The 24,718-nt window shown below is 38.1% G+C and overlaps 1 protein-coding gene across 2 annotated transcripts; it reads right to left on the bottom strand.

Moving 5' to 3' along the window:
- Positions 1 to 25: 25 nt before the first annotated feature.
- Positions 26 to 23,567, bottom strand: LOC149812904 (uncharacterized). 2 transcript variants are annotated; one of them, XM_089991711.1, is made up of 9 exons: positions 23,100 to 23,567; positions 5,509 to 5,589; positions 4,950 to 5,009; positions 2,127 to 2,170; positions 1,611 to 1,653; positions 1,423 to 1,494; positions 1,156 to 1,257; positions 701 to 892; positions 26 to 553 (listed from the first exon to the last, which is right to left on the bottom strand). In XM_089991711.1, exons 1-8 carry the CDS (start codon positions 23,478 to 23,480, stop codon positions 773 to 775), a joined length of 903 nt encoding a protein of 300 aa, XP_089847837.1. In that variant the 5' UTR covers positions 23,481 to 23,567; the 3' UTR covers positions 26 to 553; positions 701 to 772. The 2 variants fall into 2 exon arrangements, with proteins under 2 accessions (XP_089847837.1, XP_089847838.1); XM_089991712.1 differs by lacking the exon at positions 5,509 to 5,589 and having other exon boundaries at positions 23,100 to 23,549.
- Positions 23,568 to 24,718: the final 1,151 nt, after the last annotated feature.

The following is a 24,718-nucleotide window of genomic DNA, read 5'->3' as shown; positions in this document are numbered from 1 at the left end:
CATGTGTACGCAAGCTACATTGTACAATTAATCTTCAAGTAATTGAAAATTTAAAACATTTTAGAAGTACCAGAAGCATGCATTTGCTTCCTACTGACCATCCAAATACAAGTACCAAATGTTAGTGGCATCACAATGGCTAGACATCCAACTTGTTTCTTGAACATCTCAATCTTCTCTTTGTCAGAAATTGGAGAGGGAGAACCAGCAGCCAAGTACACAGACTAGCCTATAGATTCATACAAGTTGGCCCAATCGGGGTAGGACCTATTGTTGAAAGTCATCCATGTATATGATTCAGTTGCCTCCGAATCAAGCTTAATCCATGCAAGTCCCTACCTCAACATAATTCATGACTCACCCTACTGAAAACCAAGTCCCAAGCTCGAGACTTTTAACCTCAAGGGCTATGATGTTCTCAACATCCAATTATTCAGCCCACATGACCCAACGAGTGCCAACTTAAAAGAGATTAGACAAGAACACCTGATGAATGAGTGCTGTATCAGAGAAGTCTTGAGAGCTATCTGTGAAGGACTAGTATATTTCAGACCTTCAAAACAACATTGACACAGTTATTTACATTCAGATGGTCAGAACCGAAAACTAATGGTAGGAGCAATTATTACAACCAAAATCAAAACCAATAATCTGTCAAAATGAAAAAATTTGCCAGATAAAGTTGTAGACAGCACGAAACCTGAATCTGTACGTGTGAAAATAAAAGCACTTGATGATGAAGCATGTAGATGATCTATACACCAAGTTGCCATTACAGAGCCTTCTCTAACCATCCAGGCAGTGTCAAAGAGACCTTCATTCCAAGTCTGCTGAAGAAGACGGCATATAGTATGTGCAATAAGAAAATAAAGAATCCACAGTTGAGCAGCAGCTGCCACATGCAGGTCAACAAGTTTGATTAATAGGCTATCTGGATACACTACAGAAACAACCAACCACAGATATTTAGACTTAAAACCTTAGCTGGAACAGACCCATCTGTATTTGGGCAGTAGATTTCTCTAACTACAGACAAGTAGCTTGAATTCATGATACTCCCAAGACTTTCGTGGAGTCCATGGAGTATGCCAAGACCAAGATGGTCATCTAACTTTTCTGAAATAAGAGAACAAAAAATCTAGAAGTATCACAGACCAGAGTCCCAAATATCATATATATGGTCTTCATGGACGGGATGATGTTGACACCTACAGCTGCAAGCGCATAGGACAATGAAGCATGAATATTTATGGCAATCTGCACAAGATGAGAGGGAAAAGGTCATGCTGGCAATTCATTAAAACCAAGTCCTACAAGGAGATTAAATGTTTATCACTGAAGAAATGTTTCTCTCAACAAGAATTAATTATTAAATTGGGAAATACACTAAAACCAAGTTTTGTCATGGGATTAGATGTTCACCAGCGAAAGAATGTTTTCTCTCAACAAGAATGATGATATCAAAACATAGCCCAATGCACCAACTGCTCGAACCTGCATTCTCAATAAATGTACCTAAGTTAATCCTTGAGAAGCATATACAAGCATAAAAAAGATGCACGTAACTTAAGCATAAAAAAACATGGATAGGACAGAGGAAAAGACATTACTAATGCACAAAAGATGATTGAAAGTGTCCAATTAGCACCCAACCTACATTAAAGAAAAAGAAAATAGCATAAGCAACATTGATACCCCAATACAATCAACTACGACAAAAGAAGACAAATTTTATGAATAATGCTATGGTGACAGTTCACATCCAAAACATTCAGCAATTAACGACTGGCTCCCACATGTACAAAGTCAAGCACTATTAAGCAGTAGTAAAGTTGGGAATGCATTGTTACATCTTGTGGCAGACCTTGAAGAAATCCTTTTCCAATAAATCTAGTTGGCTAGTGGAAAAAAAGAATGACTGCATGTAGTGGAATATGAAGTTGTCTTGAGAATCAACATGAAACCCAAGATCTAGAAAAACCCACTCCTGAGAATGTCACTAGGTTGACCAACTTGGACCAAGTACGAAGCCAAAAGTGCCTCGAGTTCAAGTTGGCTCATCTTCTATGAGTCTCAAATAGGCTTTTAGATTCAAACAGAAGAAGAAACATAGATGCAGTTCATACCTCCACAAGGAACCCATGGCCAGGCCAACAAATCCATGCATGAGCTGTAATAAGGCATGGAAAAGAACCACTCTTATCATATTCAACTAGTTCAACTAATGCATACCATCCAGTGAAATGCATTAGCTAAGAAAAATAGGACAACCACAATAAGATATGTAAAGTGCATACTTGAAAGTATAAACAATCGACAACACGGTACAAGGCATTGGACAGATGGCCAGTCTGTGTGTAAATGGAAGCTTGTATTCCTAATATATATATATATATATATAAAGAGAGAGAGACACACACACACACACACATATATATATATATATAGAGAGAGAGAGAGATAAGGTGGTAGCTGCTAACCACTTTTCTAGCTAACCGCCAGGCTTTCGAAGGGTTTTTCCGAGTTTTCCTTAAATTTGACTGTACAAATGTGTTTTACATGCTTAATTTTATAAGAATCGACTCTTGGATCATCCGATAACGATACCGGTAGGTTTTTATAAGGTATAAAAAATCGACGGTCTAAGATTTTATTATATATTCAAGGCTTAAAAAATCATGTTTTTCATAAAAAAAAATGATCCAAGTGTCATTTCCCAATAAATCGACTGTGCCAATCACATTTGTACGGTCAGATTTAAGTAATACATGGAGAAAACCCTTCGAAAGCCTGGTTAGCACGGTGGTTAGCTAGAAAAGTGGTTAGCTGCTACCACCTTCTCATATATATATAAATATATATATAGAGAGAGAGAGTAAAAAATCCACATAGTGCATGCTCTCAGGGTTGAATTATTATGCATGAGGGGCCTCTTATTTTTCAAGTGTAAATAAGCTGACATTTAAGAATATAGAACTCAATAAAAAAAACAAACTCCTGTTTTCTCATTTAGTGGCATTGGATGATTCGTAGATGAAAAGTTTTGCAAACCTAATCTAATAAACCCTTACGACAAAAAACTCCTGAGGCAGATGTCACAACATCAACTTTTGCTATGAATTCCCACACGGTAGGATGCATTTTTCAGGGATCATAACTGTTAAAATATGTAATCTCATATAATATCTCATATGTAATCTCATAGACATGTAATGTTTTATCTCCTTTCTAGTTAGGATTTTTCGTTTAATTAATTCTAGTTAAAATACAACTAGAATTAGCCAAACCAGTCCATCATTGGACTGATTTGGCCTTTACCTTTTTGACTAGTCAAAAAGGTACCTTTTTTACCAAGTCAAAAAGGTAAATCCAAAAAGAGCTGATGAACTCCCCAACAGCTCTATTAGAGCCGTTGGAGAGTCCAACAGCTCTCTTAAGGCTTCTCTCTACCTCTCTATAAATATGGGGCTATTCCCCTTGTAAATACTTTTGTTTTGGGTTTTTATCTCAAATCAATAAAATTGTTTATTTTTCATTTTTATACCCGTTTCGGGTAGTGTGTATTCTTAAGTTCTCTTTGTGAACCTTTGTGGTTCTTACGGTGTATTTGTGAGAACTTGTTGAGAGACATTTGTTGTAGTGTATTTTTCACTTTCTTACAATAACTTGGGGTAGATGTGATAGCTGGATCAAACCATGCTATCATAACAAAGGGATGCCACTTGTCAGGTTTGAATCCAGCTAAATCCCATCTGGCCTAAGCAAATTATTGAAGACACTATAACTTGCAGACTTGCAGTAGAAAGGATAAATCAGTTTTCAGAGCCAAAATTCCTCAACTTTCATCGGACAATGCCAACAATCCACTAAACACAACTCTGAAGATGAAAAAAGCAAATATGATTAAGATAGGTAAAAGGATACCATGTCACAGACATGGATACAGGACAACAATATATTGCATCAGGTGCACCTAGTCCCTAGACTCCCTACTACAGATGGATCCAATAGTTATACTAGTTTCAAATAAAAATATGCATTGCATCTATGAGGCTTGCGATGCTTTTGCATTTATTATGGAAGGGTTTCAAAGCTTCATATTAAGAAATGCAATGCAAGTCCTTTTTTTTGCATTATCATAACAGTTGGATTGAACAAGATCCGATAGATTGACATTAAGGAGTAAGTGCACTCGGTGCACCATGTCATTACTTTATGCACACACACTCCTAAACAGTTTTATCTCCTAAATGTCCTAAATGCTTCACAAAAAATATAGTTATAGGTATTTTTTGTTTAATCTAAAACCATATATGTATTCACCATTGTTTATTTGCTAAAAATAATGTTTCAAATCAAGTCAATTTAACCAGGAAATTTGATTTTTTATCATCAAGTTTTAGTGCAATATGAACTGTTGATTTTATTGCTCTAAAAACACATCAAAACATGAAAAGCACCTCATCTTAAGCATGTTTTCTACTAAGTAAATTGTACAAAATACATCTTTAAGTTCAGATTAAGCAAACATCAACACACATGCTTTTCTTAAGCTATTTAGGACAGTCTAGGAGATAGACTGTTTAGGTCCTACATACTATATATAATAAGAGCAAATTTTTGAACTTGAAATCGTTATGATTGAAATTTTTAATAATAATTTTTCATAACATAACAATCAAAATCATAAAAAGAAAGATAAAATTAAGGGCAATTGAAATGTAATGTAATCCATGACAAATTCTAAAAGAGAAAGCACACAACATTAAAAAAAAATCAAAATCATAGAACGAAATAAAAAGAGTTCAGGACATGGTATTGACCATTCCCAATGCAAGTTTAACTGTGTCCATGAAAAATCATGGTGTGTCTGATGCTATGCCCAGTATTGGTGTTGTGTTGACATGAGACACATGCTAAATCCATGTGACACAGAATAATACACTTACCAGATAGGTGCATGCCTTTAACGGACCTGATAATGTGAGTAACAACATAGCAGTAGCAACCTGTGAATAAAACAAGATCAATCAGTATCTGTTGTTCTCATCATAATGGATCAGAATCAAATGTTAACTTTAGCCTACTTGGCAATCATACTTTGAACCACTGTCACCGAGCCGATATTTTGAATATATCATGATATTATCGGCAATTTCAAGCTTGCCGGTAACATCGGGAATATATCGCGATATTTTCAAAATATCGGCAAATAAAAATATCATGATATTTTTGAGTTTTTTTAATTTTAAGTTTGCATTTCCTATTTTTTTGTTTCTTTTATATTTTAAAACCTTTAAAAACATGTTTCTTTATATTTTTGAAAGAAAAATAATACAAAACTTCTTATTTTCTTAGGTTTATTGTTGTTATTTATACTTTTTAATTTTTTAAACTCCTGAGATTTATCAACTTTTGAAAATCTCTCCGAGAAATTACCTTTAACGATACAGGTGACTATGCTTTGAACTAAGGAAGAATAGCGGAATAATGGAAATAGAAACATACCATAGTTTTCCTACCAGCAGCAAGGCCCCATCTCATGGAGGAGATTACTATGGGCAATGAGAAGAAACAACCAAAGTAGTTCTGAAAAAGAATAATTATATGCTTCTTATATTGAGTAGCAAAGAGAGAGCTAAAAGCAAGAGAAAAAATAAGAAACAAGTAGAAAACATTAGAGTGTTTCCTAGTCTACAATTGGCATAGAATTCATCAGGGATCAAAGGTAGATGGCCATTTCGCACATATTAAGTCTGAACGGTTTACATGACAAGCACAAACTGAATGAAACAGGAATTTGCATTTAAGGATTGAAGAGGCAAATAAACAAGTGAGAATAGTCACAAAAAGGTGATACTTTACAATGGACATCAACCAAAATCTTACTTGCATTGATCTAAAATTTGTCCCTTGAGCCAAATTTAAATACATTTTAATTGTAAATAACAGAGAGGTTTGGCAGAGTTATTAGCTTTCTAACTGGATTTATGCCCTGCATACTTTTTAATGTGCTTCTCTGGTAAGGTACATTCCATGTCAATGCGCATATGTACTTGCTATTCAGAATTTATTATCCCCACAGGTTGTCTTTTGGCTCCAAATCAGTGTTATTAAAAACGCACCTTGAGGCACAAATGGAGGTGAGGCCCTCTGCGCCTCAAGGCACCAGCCTGAGGCATGAGGTGTGAAGAAGAAAGAAGAAAGAAAGAAAGAAGAAGATATATTTAATTAGTTTCTTAGTTACTTTTTATATGTTAATCGCATAATCACTAACTTTTATAGGTTAATCTCATATTTTTTATTACTTATTTGAGATTTTATGAGTTTCTTAGTTACTTTTTATATGTTAATCTCATATTTTTTAACTTTTATAAGTTAATCTCATATTTTTTAGTACTCGTTTGAGATTTTCTATTGCTTATTGGTTGTTGCTTTATAGGACATTATATGTTTTAATTATATAATTAGTTTTCCAGTTATGTAATCAGTTTCTTAGTTACTTTTATACTATGTCACATGGGTGCGGGTGCGGGTGCGGGTGCGGGTGCAGGTGCGGGGATTCGGCACTTCCAAAAAACCCGGGTGCGGGGGTGCGGCAGGGGCAAAAATGTAATATATATATATATATATATATATATATATATATATATATGATTTTGAAGTTTTAACAGTTTAACATTTAACAGTAAACATTGTCATAAACTCATAATATGATTCATCATGCATGCAATATATCAACCTAAATATCAAATTATCAATCAAATAAGTAAAGCAATTACATAAATCGACCTAAATATCAATCAAATAAGTATTGCATAAAAGAACTAAATTACATACCAAAGTATATCCTGATGAAGTAATGGATGCTAATAATTTTCTTCTTCATCATCAAATGCATCATTAGAAGGAATACTGGGCTCAGCTAAATCCATGTTTGTTACGTTGAATTCATGTTCTCCCTCGAAGTCACACTCTTCTGGGTTTACATCCCAAAATTTGGATGTTCCTTGTATGCATTATAAACCCAATTTGAAAATGATAAATACAATACAAGTATATTTAAATGAAAACTAAGAAATAATCAAATAACTAAGAGAGCAAATTAGTACTTGTATTCATCATTGCTTCGCGAAAGTAATCAAAGATTTGAATGAACATATACTAAATCCTCTGCACGCTTGCTGGTGAGTTTGTTTCTCTTTATGTTGTGGATTTGAGAATATGTGCTCCAATTTCTTTCACAACAAGATGAACTAGCAGGCTGCGATAGCAATCTTAATGCAAGACGTTGCAGAAGAGGTGTTTCTGATCCAAATGTTGACCACCATGTGATAGGATCTATATTATCTTCTTTTCTCGCGAATAATGCTGGTGCATATAATCTCGAAGATGAAAATTTTCCAAACTCTTGTGTGACTTGATGTAGAAGATATGCTTCTGGAAAAAGTCTTGTCATACACATATTTCTATGTCTTGATAGCTCTGGGTCTAAATTTGGAGGGACACGACCAATACCACCAGCCCGCCACTTATTTGCACAATATTTTGGATTAAGAGAATGTGCCATGCAATGCAAAGGAGTGTTGCTCTTATCCCATCTTCTGACTAAAATTGAATGAATATGATTAAAAAAATCTGAATCATCCAATGCAGGATTTTTTCCTTCATGCATGAAAACTATAGCTTGTATTTTTTCAATCATATTATCCCACATTTCATAAACTCTGTGAAGCATGGGCTCATCCTTATCAACTTCTCTTAACATTTCCCAAATAGGTTGCGTAAATTGAAGGAAGTATACCACTCTGTCCCAAAACTCATCATCAAGAATGAATTTCTTAATTTCTTGAGCCTTCATATCATCATCAACACGATAGAATGTCCAATTTTCATCAGTCACCATGTTAATCAAAGCATTCTTCACTCTTTTAATCCTCTTCATCATCACAATGATGGAAGCAAAACGTGTTTCAGCGACCTTCAACAATTTCAAATCAGAATGCCTATTAAATATAGCATTAGCACGATGGTGGTTAACAACAAAATTCCTAATGCTTTTGACATTTCTTTCTAAATCTTCAATCCATGAACATAAAGCATATGCTTGTGAATTTTCTTCTTCTTTGGGGTTGCATATGCTCTTTAGGGCTAGATTTAAGCTGTGTGCTACACAGGGAGTCCAAAAAATATGAGGGTACTCACTCTCCAAACTCAACGCTGCACTTTATAAACTGGAGCGTTGTCTGTAATGATTTGTACCACTTTCTGATCACCCACTTCTTTTATCACTTCTATAAACAATCCCTTCAAATACTCTGCATTTTTATATTCCCCAGATGCATCAACTGCTTTCAAGAATATTGGGCCACTAAGCGAACAAGCAATGAAATTGATTAATGGACGCCTTTGAATATCTGTCCATCCATCAGACACAATGGAAACTCCATTTTGCTCCCATGAATATTTTTTAATTTCTAGCAACCTCTCCACATTTGCCCTCTCTTCTGCAAGAAGTGTGGTTCGTATTTTTTCTGAACTTGAAGGCACATAACCACTCAAATTACAATTTGCCAAGGATGTTACTAAATCCTTCCAATAAGGATTTCTAGCCGCATTAAATGGGAGTGAACCAGAATAAAAATACCTCCCAACTTTTCTATCCAATTCTTCTCTTCCATATGTATTGAATGTTGCTTGTATCGTTCCTCTACCTCCTACATTGACTTTTCTTTTTTTTTCAGCATCTTCTTGGTGGCTTGCAAATGGCACACTGACTGCAGAAGAATCGGCCATTGCCTTTCTCTTCTCATATTCTTCTTGTATTGTCTTCGCATTGCCTCATCAACTTTTCTGCAAGCTGAAATGCCATGTCCTGGTATCTTCAACAAATGAGCCTTCACACTTGTGTAAGACCCAACAAAATCTCTTTCGCAGAGCTTGCATCGAAATCTCTTGTTTCCACCACCTCCTTCTCCAGTTTTTGCGAGTTTATCTACATGTACCCATAGTGGCCCCACATCATCAATCCCACTGCAACTATCAGCAAAACTAGCAGCAGAACTCGCATGTTGGGATGAGGATGACGCAAGTCATTTCCCTTTGTCCGTCATTTTTATCCTGAAAACACAAAAAAAATTACATTACAATTTTCAAATCAATTCGAAAACACAGGGAGAAGGGGGGGCTCAGCCCCTCCCCTGCCAACCCAACAAGAGAGCGAGAGCGAGGGGGGCTCGGCCCCTCCCCTGCTGAAAACAGAGGGAGCAGGGGGGGGGGGGGCTCAGCCCCTACCCTACCGACCCAAAAAAAACAGATGGAGGAGGGGCTCGGCCCCTCCCCTGTCGACCCAAAAAAACAACAGATGGGGGAGGGGCTCGGCCCCTCCCCTGTCGACCCAAAAAAAACAACACATGGGGGAGGGGCTCGGCCCCTCCCCTGTCGACCCAAAATAAACAACACATGGGGGAGGGGCTCGGCCCCTCCCCTGTCGACCCAAAAAAAACAACACATGGGGGAGGGGCTGAGCCCCTCCCCTGTCGACCCAAAATAAACAACACATGGGGGAGGGGCTCGGCCCCTCCCCTGTCGACCCAAAAAAAACAACACATCCCTCCCCTGTCGACCCAAAATAAACAACACATGGGGGAGGGGCTCGGCCCCTCCCCTGTCGACCCAAAAAAACAACACATGGGGGAGGGGCCGAGCCCCTCCCCTGTCGACCCAAAATAAACAACACATGGGGGAGGGGCTCGGCCCCTCCCCTGTCGACCCAAAAAAAATAACACATGGGGGAGGGGCCGAGCCCCTCCCCTGTCGACCCAACAAAAGACCGAGAGAGGGGGGGGGCTTAGCCCCTCCCCTGCCGAAAAATGAGGGAGCAGGGGGGGCTCAGCCCCTCCCCTGCCGACCCAACAAAAGACCGAGAGAGGGGGGGGTGCTCGGCCCCTCCCCTGCCGACCCAAGAAGAGAGTGAGAGAGGGTACCTGCGAAAGGAGAGGATGAGCTGAGACGATGAGCCGAGAGGAGGAGCTGGGGCAGCGGCGGCGGAGCTGGGAGAGAGCTCGAGCTCAGGGGGAGAGAGAGGAGAGATTAGGGCAAAAAAAAAAATTTGCCCTATTCCTCCTTTTCATCGGGGAATGTTTTTTTTTACGCCCAAATCGTGGACAAAAATGACCCTGGGTGCGTTGACCGCACCCAGGGTCGTGTTGACCGCACCTGGTGCCGCACCCGCACGCGCACCCGCGTCGCGTCGCGTCGATGTGGGTGCGGCATATGTTTTGCCGAGTCCCTGTGACATAGCTTTTATATGTTAATCTCATATTTTTTAGTACTTATTTGAGATTTTCTATTTCTTATTGGTTGTTACTTCATCAACAAAGCATTTCTTTATTTATTTGTATTTTTAGATAATTTTTTTAAAGTTTTCAAAAAAAAACTGAGGCTTACGCTTTACGCCTCACCTCAGTTTTTGGTGGAGCGCCTTGCTACACCTCAACACTTTTCACAACACTGCTCCAAATCCATTTGACTGATAATAAGTGAACTTATAGAAAAATCTTGTGTCATCATAATCTAATCTAATATCAATTATAAAAGATAATTCCTCAAAATGCCACAGAACATCTCTAAGCCAATTGTATAATCTTGGTCTGTGAGTACAACTTTTGCTTTATGAAATTCATTGTCCTTTTGTATGGTTCATTGTTGTGTGGAAGCACCTTGGTTTGTTCTTTTACTTGTGACATCCATATCAGCAATTATTGCAGCTTGATATCTGGATAATAGTGCTCATTGTCATTCTAAGAATGACATTTCATCTAATGACAATGATGCTTATTTGTTTGAAATGTCTCATGTGCTCTTTTCACTCTTCATACTTCAATATATTATTCTTGGATATACGAATAAAGATCTTGTATATTGTTTTTTTATATGGTGATATAAGTACTCTGCTTCCATATTTGTTTTTTTTTCTTAGTGTGATGGATCTTTCCCTAAAGAGATATCACACTATAGGTGATGGATGATTTTATTCTTCACAACATTAAATGTTAAGATTGAATGTTTTGTGGATCTAATCAGAAGATAAGATTTTTGTAGTTTCTTTAGTGGAGAACATGCATTACATTAAGAGTTGCTGTCTATTGTTTTTAAAGGAATCTAATCCAATGGCAGGTATGCACCAAAACTTCACTTTTTTTTACATAAAAAAAAAAGATCCAAAGCATGTTCTTACCATAGTGACAAGTTAAAAACAGCAAAATATCGTTTTTCAAAAACTCAGGCGATTTCTCGTGATATTATCGCAAGATTTTCATAAATCTCGTGATATTTGTCATTGCGGTTCCTACTAAACAAACCATGGCAAACACATCTACATAGTCAAATTGATGACTTTCCACTAGAGATCACAGTGCCCATGAGAATAACAAAATAAAGTCTTATATATGCATATACTTACGAACACACACACACACAATGGCCCAAGTGATCAGACTTAACAAATATGTTATATATACATACATATATATGTGTGTGTGTAGAGAGAGAGAATAATGGATAGATCCTAACCTTTTTTTTCTTTGGGAAACTGCTACCGAGTCTTATTTTGGGTGTTTGCTTAATCTAAACTTACCAATGTACTCTATATAGCTTACTTAGTAGAAGACATGCATGAGATGAGGTATTTTTCATTTTCAGATGTGTTTTTAGATCTGTCACATGGATACGATGCAGAAGCGGGATACAATGCAGATTCGCTTGGTACGATTCGATAATTTTCAATAATTAGGAGATGGGACATGGGACATGGGACATGGGACATGGCTGTACACATACATAGATGTATGTGTGTATGCATCAGTGTCACTGATATTTTGAAAATATCCTGATAATATTAGTGATTTAAGGTTAGCCGATATTATCGACAATCTATCATGATATTTTCAAAATAGTGCAATAATATCACAAAATATTTTTAGAGAAAAAACTCACCTTTTGAAATTTTATATCAAAAAGAACCCAACTGCAATAGATTGAGAGTCTTTGGATGCAAATGTTTTGTTTTTACCAACAAAATGATAAACTCTCACCAAAAGCCATCCCTTGTGCATTTCTTGGATATTCCGAAACACAAAAAGGTTTTAGAAGTTGTTGATGTGCATTTCTTGGACGAGGAAGATGCAATGTTGGCACCCGAAGTGGAGGATGATTTGAGAAGTTGTTGAAGTGCCTCCGATATTTGGTTAAGTGTGTCTTTAATATCTCCCCTATTTTTGCTTGCTTCTTCTTTCTTAGGTGTGATTTCATCAACGGAAGCAATTTTACCTTTAAGCTTTGGACATACCGGCCGAATGTGTCCTAGTTCCTTGCAATGATGCCAAGTGATACCCTTCCTATATCCACTATTATAGTTGGGCCCATTACCATAGTTATTTTGTTTTACAAAGTGGGGTAGCTTATAGGTTTTTATATTGGAACCCGGCCTAGTAACGGCCAAAATATCATCATTCTTATTGGTCATGCCAAGACGGGTTTCTTATTGACATACCTTGACAAGAACATCTTCAAGAGACATAGCTTTAGTTTTATGAAGAAGAGAAGACCTCACTTGTTCAAATTCCGGTCTTAGACCATGAAGGAATTGAAAAAAGTGTTCATTCTCAATTTGCTTTCTTCTAATTTCAATATATTCATGAGCCACCTATTTAGGCTCAAAAAATGCTAATTCATCTCAAAGATGAGACAAAATGCTAAAATTATCCCGGACACGCATGTCCCCTTACTTAGTAGATCTAATTTTGTCTTGACAAAAATATTGTCTAGCAAGATCCTTTTGGGTATACATACCCTTAAGAAAGAACCAAGCTTCATTGGCTCTTCTAAATTTAACAATGTTGGCATATATTTTTATGTCAATATTGTTCATAAACCATGCCAAAATTTTGGCATGGTTACTTTCCCAATCCTCTACCTTTATTTGATGTTCATTGATGGCTTTAAGACGATCATCCCCAACGAGAGCTTTTTCAACATCTTCTTCAACTTTGGTGAGTTTTAATGATGGTTCAAGAGAGGTTCTCATCACGAAACCCCAAAGTTTCTTCCCTCTAAGATGATTTTTCATTGTCGATGCCCACATCAAGTAGTTGAATCCATTAAGTTTGAAGGAGAGCTTCACTCTTGATTCATGCTCCATGATGACAAGAGAAAGATAAAGATGAAGAAAGTGATAGCACCTTTGTCACGATCTTCAATCACCACAAGAAATGCTTTCAAGATCAAGAGAACCCAATGGGCTCTAATACCATGTAATGAAGTATGCGGAATTACAAATAACAAAGTGCAAAGTACATACAAGTCCAATAATAGACAATTACAAAGAAGATAGACAAGCACTCAAATGCATACACAAAAGATCTGTATTATAATATATTGCCTGATAGGGGCATTTTTGTCTTTTTACATGTATTAATACTTGTTTATTAGAAACAACTATTTTTTGTTTCTTTTCCTATTTTTCCTTTTTTCTTTTTCCTTTATGTGCATTGGGGCCCCCACTTCATGGAGTCGTTGGGGAGCTCCCAACGGTAGCTCCCAAGGGTCTCTCTCACTTGTATATAAATAGAGGTGTCCCCTCACATGTATTGTATTCCTTTTCCCTCACTATTCAATAATACTCACTTTTTGTTAGCCTTTGGCATTGTCCCTTAGTGGACTTTTGTCTGTGCACTTTAGTGCTTGTCTATCTTCTTTGTAATTGTCCATTATTGGACTTGTATGCGCTTTGCACTTTGTTATTTGTAATTCTGCATACTATTAGAATGTGGAATATGAATTGGACCATCCACGAGTTTTGCTTTAGTTGTATTATCATGTAACATGTGTTACTTATAAGGGGCAGTTTTGTCCCTGTAAAAGGTAATTGTAACCCTATACTAATGAAGGCACTAGCGCAGCAACCGAGACAATTTGGGATGCCGACTTCTCAAGAAAGGTTCTCTCTCTCTCTCTCTCTCTCTCTCTCTCTCTCTCTCTCTCTCTCTCTCTCACGTGTTTTCACATGGTATCAGAGCACGTTGTATTCCTGGGTGAAAAAGGGTCTTCCTCAGCGACGTGAACAGCCAAATCCTATTCCTCGACATCAGTTCACGTGCACACGCCAAGATCTGTTGCAGCAAAGGCCGAGTTCTCCTCGTTTCTTTCAGAACTCGTGAATCTGTCTTCCTCAGCAACGTCAATCAGTTCACGTCTGTCTTCCTCAGCAACGTGAATAAGTTCACGTGAATCAGGTCAACGTGAATCAGTTCAACGTGAATCAGTTCACGTGAATCGGGTTCTATTCTTCCCCTATTCATTTCTGTCAGCGTCTGCTACTTGATTTGTTTGTCTCCTTTCCTTATTCCTCTTAATTCATACGCAGCAACTGTTGTGGTTGTTTCTCTCTTCTAGTCCTCTTAATTCATACACAGCAACTGCTGTGGTTGTTTTTTTTATCCCTTAATCCACACACAGCAACTGCTGTAGCCTTTCTTATTTATTCCTCTTAATTCACACACATCAACTGCACTTCTTTTTCTTAATTCACACAGCAACTGCAGGTCTCTTCTTTTACTTCATTCATTCACAGTTGGTCATTTCTTCTTCTTCATTCATTCACAGTTTACACAAAAAAGGCTGAATTCGTCCTCTTAATTCACACACTGCAGGTCCCTTCTTCTACTTCATTCATTTATAGTTGATCACTCCTTCTTCTTTATCCATTCACTGTTCAAAAAAAAAAAGGCTGAATTCATTTCTTCTGGTACCAATTTCTGTCATAAGTTGTGTCACTCTATTCTTTGTTTTCAGCCACATTTCTGTCATAAGCCCACAAATGGATTCTTCAGGCAATTCTAGTCTTTCCTCCAACTTCCTGGGGCAACTGGTTTCGGAAAAACTGAATACAAATAACTATTTGACTTGGAAAAGGCAGATTACCCATTTTATTCGCAGTCAAGATCTTTCAGGTCACTTGGATGGCTCTACTCAAATACCTCCGGAATTTGTCACGACCGAAGAAAAAGGGGATGGAGCAATGTCAAGCACCATTCGCAATCCTGTATTTATTGCTTGGATGAAACGTGATCAGGCCCTCGTCGCATATATCACTTCCACACTGTCGCAAGAAGTTTTGGTTTCTATCCCTGATGATTGCACATCTAAAGTATTATGGGAAACTTTAGCTCAAACCTACTCTCAGATATCAGAGGCTAAGGTGTTGTTTCTCAAGCGTGAATTTCAGCTTTTAAAGAAGGGAGCAATGACCATTATTGAATTTTTAAATCAAGTCAAAAGCATCACAGATCAATTAGCCCTTGTTGGATATCCAGTGTCCGATAAAGAAAAGGTGCAACAAACACTGAATGCCCTGGGATCAGGGTATCATGTACTTGTCACTTCTTTATTATGCTTGCCTTCGTTGCCCAGTTTTGAGGAATTACGTGCTAAACTCTTCCAATACGAGATGTCTTTGAAAAGCATATCTGATGCTTCAGCAGGGCAATCATCTACGCATGAGATTCTTGTCACAGGGAGGTTTGCTGATCGTACACGGGGAGGGCGTGGCAGAGGCAAGGAAAATCCAATTCAGGGTGGACGTGGGATACTACCTACACCAAATTCTAATGCCAATTTTTCAAAGAATGTTCCCACATGCTATCAGTGCAACAAGCGAGGTCATATCAAGGTTAACTACTGGTTCAACCCATAAAATCGGAATTGAATGCAAAACACCAGAAATGTTGGTACATCAGGAACTGCAGGTACGTTCCGAGTCAGTGAAGATGCTAAGGATCTCCTTCTATCTGCTATGGCCAACTTGAATCTGAAGCAAAATGATGATGGAATATGGTATGTTGACTCTGGGGCAGCAACCCATGTCAGTGGTAATGCAGGTAAGTTCTCTACTATGACTCCCTATTTTGGAAAATCTAATATTGTAACCAGAGATGGGACTCACCACCCTATTTCGAACATAGGCAATGTCGTCATTCCTTTGTCTAAGTCATTCATTCCTTTATCTGATGTTGTTCATGCACCAAATATAAAGAAAAATATTGTATCTGTTTCCAAGCTTGTTGATTCTACCAATTCTTCTGTGGAATTTACTCCTACTTCTGTCTTTGTCAAGGATCTTCAAACGAAGGAGATGTTCGCTAAAGGAGAGCGACGTAGAGACATGTATGTCTTTAATGAAGATCCAGCCTCCAGTGTCCTGAAGCCCCAGTCTGATCTCGTCTTCAAAAGTGTCCTAAGTACATCAAAATGTAATAAGTCAGATCTCTGGCATTCTCGTCTTGGTCATTATAGTCAAGCCTTTATTGAAAAGTTAGTGTCCAATGGTCTTCTTTCGGAGTCTGTTTCACCTTTATTGAGGAATAAAATATGTCCCAGTTGTCAGGTCTACAAAAGTCATGTACTTCCCTTTCATCAAATAAATAAAAGAGCTTCTATGCCTTTTGAGATAATATGTTCAGATGTTTGGGGCCCAGCTCCTAATCCTTCCTCTTCTGGAAGTAAATACTATGTATCCTTTATTGACAGTTTCTATCGTTTTACCTGGATATTCTTTATGAAACACAAATCAGAGGTTTTTTCCATTTTCCGTCACTTTCATGCCTATGTTAAAAATCAATTCTCCCAAGATATCCAAATTCTCCAATGTGATGGAGGTGGTGAGTATTCTTCTAAAGAATTTTTAGATTTTCTCCAAGATAATGGGATGCATCGTAGAGTTTCTTGCCCGTACACTCCACAACAAAATGGAATTGCTGAACGTAAACACAGACATATTGTGGAAAGTGCAATGAGTATGATGCATGTGAGTAACTTACCCATTAGTCTTTGGTCTGAAGCCTTTCACACTGCCACTCATGTGATAAACCGCCTTCCCATGCCTATCCTTGAAAATCAATCTCCCTATTATGTTCTCTTTGGTGCACATCCCGATTATAATGAGTTACGAGTTTTTGGATGCACATGTTATGTTCATATTGACAAATCCATGAGAACTAAATTCCAAGACAAAGCCTCTATATGTCAATTTGTAGGTTATGCAGATGAATACAAGGGTTACAGATGCTATGATCCTGCCAATAAGAAGATTAGAATTTCCAGAAATGTTTTTGATGAAAATAATTTTCTGGGAAAAGAAACAGATGCCAATCGTGAACCTACTGGTTCAGTTGCTAATTGGTATGATCCATGGCTTAGTGCTGAACTTATTTCACGTGCTGCCGAGCATACTATTCTGTCTCCTAAAAGCATACATGGTGAGACAGTTTCAGATGATGCATCACAAGCAGAGTGTCTAAGATACAAAGGAAATGTGTATACCAGGAGATCTAGAGAGCAAACGAATGTACCTACTGAAGAACACATTTCATCGTCTAATGACAGAGAAGCACCAAGAAGATCAGGCAGGATAAGGCATCCTATTGAAAAGTGGGTTAGTTATGACAACTTTTCTATGGACTTTCAGATCTTTCTATCTCAGATTGAAAAACATGATGAACCACTTGGTTTTCATCAAGCTATCCAATCCAACAAATGGATTGAAGCGATGAATGAGGAGATCGAGGCACTTCATGAATGTCGAACATGGGAGATAGTTGGCAGTCCTCCAGACAAAAATGTTGTTGGTTCCAAATGGGTTTATAAAATTAAATATAAACCGGATGGTAGCATTGAACGGTACAAGGCGCGTCTTGTGGCCAAGGGTTTCACTCAAGAATATGGTCAGGATTATGATGAGACATTCAGCCCAGTGGTGAGAATGGGAACTATTCGCATTATACTTGGCCTGGCAATTGAACATGGGTGGATCCTCAGTCAGCTTGATGTTAAGAATACATTCCTTCATGGGGACTTAAAGGAAGAAGTCTATATGGAGCAGCCTCAAGGTTATGCAGAGGGAAGCCCAAAAGAATATGTATGCAAGTTAACCAGAGCTTTGTATGGATTGAAGCAAGCTTTAGGTCATGGTTTGAAAGTTTTTCCTTAAAAATCCATAAACATGGTTTCTTTCGTTCCCAACTTGATCATTCTATGTTCATATATAGGAATGGTACCACTGTGGTTTTCTTACTCATATACGTTGATGATATTGTTATCACTGGTAATGCTCTAGACCACATTCAGCGAATTAAAGTTCTATTGAGTATGCGGTTCAAACTGAAAGACCTTGGGGAGCTGAGATATTTTCTTGGAGTAGAGGTAGATAGACAAGGTGATAACATGTCATTAACTCAACATAAATACACTCTTCATCTTCTAGCTAAAGCAGGAATGACAGATTGTAAACCTCTACCCACACCCAGTGTTGTTAACCAAAGGCTCAGCATTTGTGATGGTGAGTTATATCCTGATGCAGTCAAGTATCGGAGTTTAGTAGGTATGTTACAATACCTTACCTTCACTAGACCAGACATTGTGTATTCTGTCAATCAAGTATCTCAATTCATGCATGAACTAAAGACTGGTCACATGGATGTTGTCAAACGCATCCTTCGCTATCTAAAAGGAACGGTGGGTGATGGACTCACATACACTCAATCTTCATGGAAATCACCAAAACATGACATACTGGCCTATACAGATGCAGACTGGGCAGGGGATCCAGATGAGAGGTGGTCTGTTTCAGGATACTATGTTTTGATTGGGAGAAATCTTGTCTCATGGAGTAGCAGAAAACAGAAGGCTGTGGCAAGATCTAGCACAGAGGCAGAGTATAGATCTATGGCAGCTACCACAACAGAAGTGACCTGGATTAGGCATCTTCTTACAGAGATGGGAGATGATATCTCAAATTCGACACTTATGTGTGATAATAGAAGTGCTATACAAATTGCATTCAATCATGTTCATCACAGTCGGACTAAACATATTGAAATCGATCAACATTTCATCAGACAAAAGATAGCCGACAAAGAGATTGAACCAGTTTATGTGCCTTCAGAAGACCAAGTTGCCGATATGTTTACAAAAGGTCTTACAAGTCATCGCTTCTAGTATCTGAAGAACAAGTTGCACATGGTTCAACCCCATGCACAACTTGAGGGAGGGTATTAGAATGTGGAATATGAATTGGATATGGATCCAATATCGGATCCATATCCATCCACGAGTTTTGCTTTAGTTGTATTATCATGTAACATGTGTTACTTATAAGGGGCAGTTTTGTCCCTGTAAAAGGTAATTGTAACCCTATACTAATGAAGGCACTAGCGCAGCAACCGAGACAATTTGGGCTGCCGACTTCTCAAGAAAGGTTCTCTCTCTCTCTCTCTCTCTCTCTCTCTCTCTCTCTCTCTCTCTCTCTCTCTCTCTCTCTCTCATACTTCATTACAAATTTCAGCATAAGATTCTAGAATCAGGATCAAGTGGTACTTGTGTGATTCTCGCTGCCAATCTAGTGTTTGGTCTTAAAGTTTCCAGTGGCAACTTAAGGCTAGGAAGCACCCGATTCAGTTGCACCTAACGAAGGGTTCAAGGAATGGTGGGTGGCTGATTTTTAGTGTGCAACTTGGTGATCCAATTCTCAGCGAACTAGGGTTTGATTCCAAAGGAATATCAACCAATTCAATTCAAAAAAATAGACCAAGGTCAAAGAGGACATACTTGACCTGGATCTATGTTAGTCTTTGCCGACTTAACCAAGTCGGTAAGACTCATCCAGAAAGAAAGAGAGACTTCTATGAAGTCAGTATTGGATCTCTCTAGAAATATCGTCTGATTTCTTTAAAGCCGATTTTACAAAGGTGGTGGCCCAATGGGGCCCACATAGGAAATAAAATAATATTTTGTATTTTGAAGAGGTGGTAGTGTGAACCGCCCTTTGTGGTTATAAATAGGGGTGGTGAGCTCATGTTGTGCAGACGAGTGAGTGCCTCAAGTGAGCGTGTGGATCCATGAGTATTAAATAGAGTGACTCACTATATGAGTAGAGTGGTGTAACAAGTGAGGTGCAGGAGTTGGGTATCAAGTGTGTGGAAGTGCGTAATGAGTGATGTGAGTGGTGTGTGAGCCTGAGTGATGTAAATTGTGCTCGCTCATGTTGAATCAGTTTGGTTTGGTTCGGCTCAGTCATTGTGCGACGTCAGGTACGCATGTTCACTTGTCATCTTTGGATATACTATTTGGATAGTAGATCCTGTTGTATGGATTTTAATTGGATCTTGGATATTAAATCTCTATCGAATTCGAACTCATTTTGGTCTAGGAGTGTGGAAGCTCTGTCGAAATTCATTAAGTATACACTACGTGTGAGGCCCGCTACCTAGTTTAGTATTGAGTTGTGGGTACGGGTCCAAAAATCCTATAATCGATATCAGAGTTTGATTTAATGTGGGGTCCGCCATGCTCAACAAGTGGTATCAGAGCTATGTTGAGTATCCTAATAGATACATCGACTCTGCTTGTTGGTGACATTGTAAAGTGAGATAATAGCAGATTTGGCAGTTACATTAAGTAGTATTAAGAAGTTAAACCATAGTAATTATCGTTACTGGAAGTCCTGCATGGAATCGTACTTCCACGGTCAGAATCTTTGGAATGTTATGTTGGGCAATAAGACTGCGATGCCTACAAAGCCAGAAGCGGCAAACAAATGGAAATTAAAGATGGTAAGGCATTGTTTGTGATTGAGGCCTCAATTCAAAAGGAATGACTGGAGCATGTACGAGATGCCAAAACTCCTAAAGAGGCTTGGGACTCATTTGCGATGATATTTTCACAAGCAAATGATGCTCAATTACAGTTGCTTGAAAATGAGATCGGCATGCTCACACAAGGTAACATGTCGATATCTCAATATTTTATGAAGGTTAAGAATATATGTAATGAGATATCTCAGATTGATCCCGAGTCTAAGATTAGTGATGCCCGTATTGGAAGAATTCCTATTAGAGGATTAAGACCATACTACAGTGGATTTATAGCCAGTGTTTTAAAACTTGCTGAGTCAACTCGTTGACTCGGCTCGGCTCGGCCCTCCAGCGAGTCAACCCGGCAAGGCAAACTCGGTTTGCCAAAACTCGGCCTGACTCGGGCGAGTTCTGGGATGATTGAAATTTGATTTTTGAGTTTCAAATTACAGTTTCGAAATATATAAGTACATATATTTTAACAAGGGTTACCCCCAGATTTTGTATAAAAAAGAAAATAAAAATCATTTAAAGATAAAAAAAATCATTTAAATCCATAGAATAAAATCGCCATGTTGTTTGAACTACTGTTCACCCTGTGCTATCAACTTATTCTAGCAAAATATTTTAAAGAAATGATTCTCACTATATATGGAGGGTCAAATGTGCCTATAGGAAGTCACATTTAGGTTTCATCATCCATTTGTTATGTGAACAAGCATTGTACAGATTCAAATATTAATATATTTCCTGCATAGTTTTCATACATGAGAAAATTACTTATTTATGTTGATATTGGGCATTATGCACATATATCCCTATTTTACATTTATGGATTTGTTAGAGAGGGAATTGAAACTTTTAAAACAAGCTAGAATATATGATTGGCCATTTTAGGAACCGTAGGTAGTAGCAGACTGAACTCATGGTGACCACATCCTCTAATTTAAGTCATGAATTAGTCAAAGATCTTGTATAGATATCAAATTCAAGCAAACCTCTATAGCTCTTTGCAGTTTTTATATTCTTACAAACATTTGGAGACTATATGTTTACTCAAAAACATGGTTTGAGACAAATTATATATTTTTTTTCTTTTAAAATCAAAAGTTAACAAAACCCGGTCCGAGTCACCGAGTTGACCCGCCGAGTCACGAGTCAATAAAGAACGAGTCGAGTTCCGAGTCACGGGTTTTAGAACCTTGTTTATAGCAGCAATTTGTGGTTGGCCCACACAACCTACTTTATTAGAGTTAGAAAATTTATTGGTTAATTAGAGACACTTGCTAAGCAAATGGCAGGGTTGTCAGTTAAGGATAATGATAAGGCTCTTTTTAGTAGAAATCAAAGGTTGAAGAGAAGTGTGAGGCCTACGCCAAAGCCCCAACAGAAGTATAGATGACAGAAGAGAGAGCCTCTGATGCAAGATGATGAGAGAAGAAACACTCAACAGTGGCAGCAAAATAAAAAGTGCTTTAGATGTGGTAAAATTGGACACTTTGCCGCCAAGATTATCGAAGGGAATGCAGTAGCTGCCACTAGTTCAGAGTATAAGGGAGCTCGTGGAAAGATACAGGGAAATGCTTTGTATTCTATAGAGGTTGAAGATTCTAGAAGGTCAAGAGTAACAGAGTGCTTTAGATGTGGTAAAATTGGACACTTTGCCCAAGGTTGTAGAGTAAAGATTATTGAAGGGAATGCAGTAGCTGCCACTAGTTCAGAGTATAGGGGAGCTCGTGGTAAGATACAGGGAAATGCTTTGTATTCTATAGAGGTTGAAGATTCTAGAAGGTCAAGAGTAACAGAGTGCTGCAATTCTGTTACTGCTAGACCTCCACTAGAGAAGGAAAAGATTAATTATCAAGATGATTGGATCGTTGATTCTGGATGCTCAAATCACGTGACCGGTGATGATAGCAAATTCTTATACAATAAGTATGAAGGTAATCGGGTAGTTGTTATTGCTAACAACACGAAGCTCCCAATTTCACATGTTGGAGAAGCAGAGATAGCGACCTATAGGTTTATTCTGACAGATTACATGCATTTGATTCATTCAGTTGACAACTACATTTTTTGAAGATAAAACACACCATATGGCATCTAGCTAAATTGGTAGCAGCTGTATCAGATCATGCCACTGAAACAACAAATTTTTTGGTTTTTTTATGTCAAATACTAATAATTTTCATGTTCCATCTGGACTATTAACAAAGGCACACGCATTTTTTTCGGCCTGCAATATTTCCCCTATAAACATCATGAGTCGATTCTTGTTCGTTTGTCAACTACATCACTATCTTCAATTTCGCACATCTATTTCCAATACTTTCATTACAGAAAACATGAATGTAGACACTTATCATGCGCGAACAAGAAAACAACGAAAAGGGAAACAATGTGAAAGCTCACCTCGATCGCGAGGGAATTGCTCAGGTAATACAACAACCCGGTGACCGCCGCGAACATCGCGCACTCGACGAGCCTGAGGGTGTCCCGGTAAACGTCGCCGTCGATCGATATCTCCGCGTTATCGGCCTCGATTCCTTCCGAAATCTCGCCCGAAGAGAATGACGTTTCATTGTCTACCCCCCTAGGACTTCTGCTCTTCCGTCCACGAAAATGAAGAGGAGAAACGATGAGAGAGAAACGCTTGTGGAGAGTACAGAAGGCGCCGACTATGAGCGTTGCTCCGGCGACGAATCGAGGGAATCGACGATGGAAATGAAGGGAAAGAGGGACGATTTTGCGGAGAGAGAAACCCTTGTTAGGGTTCAGAGAGAGGGAATTCATGGTAAAAAGGAAAAATTCCAAGTTTTGAACCGGGGAGCCCAGAGAGACGTTTGGATAAGAGAGAGAGAGAGATGCGCGCGCGCTTTCCTTCTCTGTGCATAGGGTCGTTCACTGATAAAAAAAAAAGGGGATTGGGTCGGGTTAAACGGGTCGAGTTTGGTATGGTAATATCGGACTTCATACAGACCTGCATCTAATTCGGGTTCTTATTACGACCTGGATTTTTTTCAGTGTAAAAAAACATTTAAAAATATAAATTATTTTATTGGATATGGTTTTTTACGGTAGATTTGGAAGGATCACGATCTGAACCAGGTACTTGCATCTCTTAGTCGGGTCTGGGTTTGAATCCACCTAATATGGCAGAGTTCCGGCCCATTGACACTCGTGTACTGCTGGGAGTAACTGAGTTTGATCAATCATATCTCTATATCCAGTTTGAGCAAGTTTTTTACATGTCCAATTAGCTTGATGGTTGGTGTTAGTCTCTTCGGTTTGAGCCCAGGAAAAAAAACATAAAAATCGAAAAATAATAGTAATGTAAGGTAAAAATGATGTGTTTTCTTAAAAACCCTATAATTTGGTAAAATCCGTTCAAAGACTAAAATCGTAAATAGTCAACTTTGTTAAGGCTTTTTTTACCCTTCTCATGTGTGAAACTCGCGAAGTTTGCACGATATATTGCTCCGCATTGCTCCGCTCATCGGCTATCGCAAACTTTCACTCAAAAGCAAGTCTGCATGTTTTTTTTGTGGACCTCATGAAGTACGCAAAAAGTTATGTTATTTATGTGATCTTCTTTGTTAATCATAAAATTGCAAATACCTTAGTAAAATCGTATATTTTATGCCAAAGTCATGAGATATCTGGTGAACCTCATTTCTCCTTTCTTTAACCTTTACTTAAATGCATGTTTACACATTTTTTTTTATGACAAGTTTTGTGAGCCTCCATAGTAACTTCGCAAATACCTTAGCAAAATCGCATATATATGATACCAAAGTTGCTGAAAATTGTGTGAACAAACATAGAATAAATGTGACTCTTTGAGGGTATAAAAAGCGATTGTCTTCACCCAAAGCTATTTTTGCATATTCTAGGGTTCCTTTGTAGTCCCCTTCTTGATCTTTTGCAAAAAAAAACAATGGACTTTTTTGAAAAATTATTTTTGTTCACTTTTTTCGGCGATTCATCAGTAACACTTCATCGTTGAGTTTTTTAGATTCATCGACAACAAT

Source organism: Nuphar pumila, chromosome 16 (genome assembly GCF_984573655.1).
Source record: "Nuphar pumila chromosome 16, dmNupPumi1.hap1.1, whole genome shotgun sequence".
Lineage (NCBI taxonomy): Eukaryota > Viridiplantae > Streptophyta > Magnoliopsida > Nymphaeales > Nymphaeaceae > Nuphar > Nuphar pumila.
This window is presented reverse-complemented; position numbering and strand designations above follow the sequence as displayed.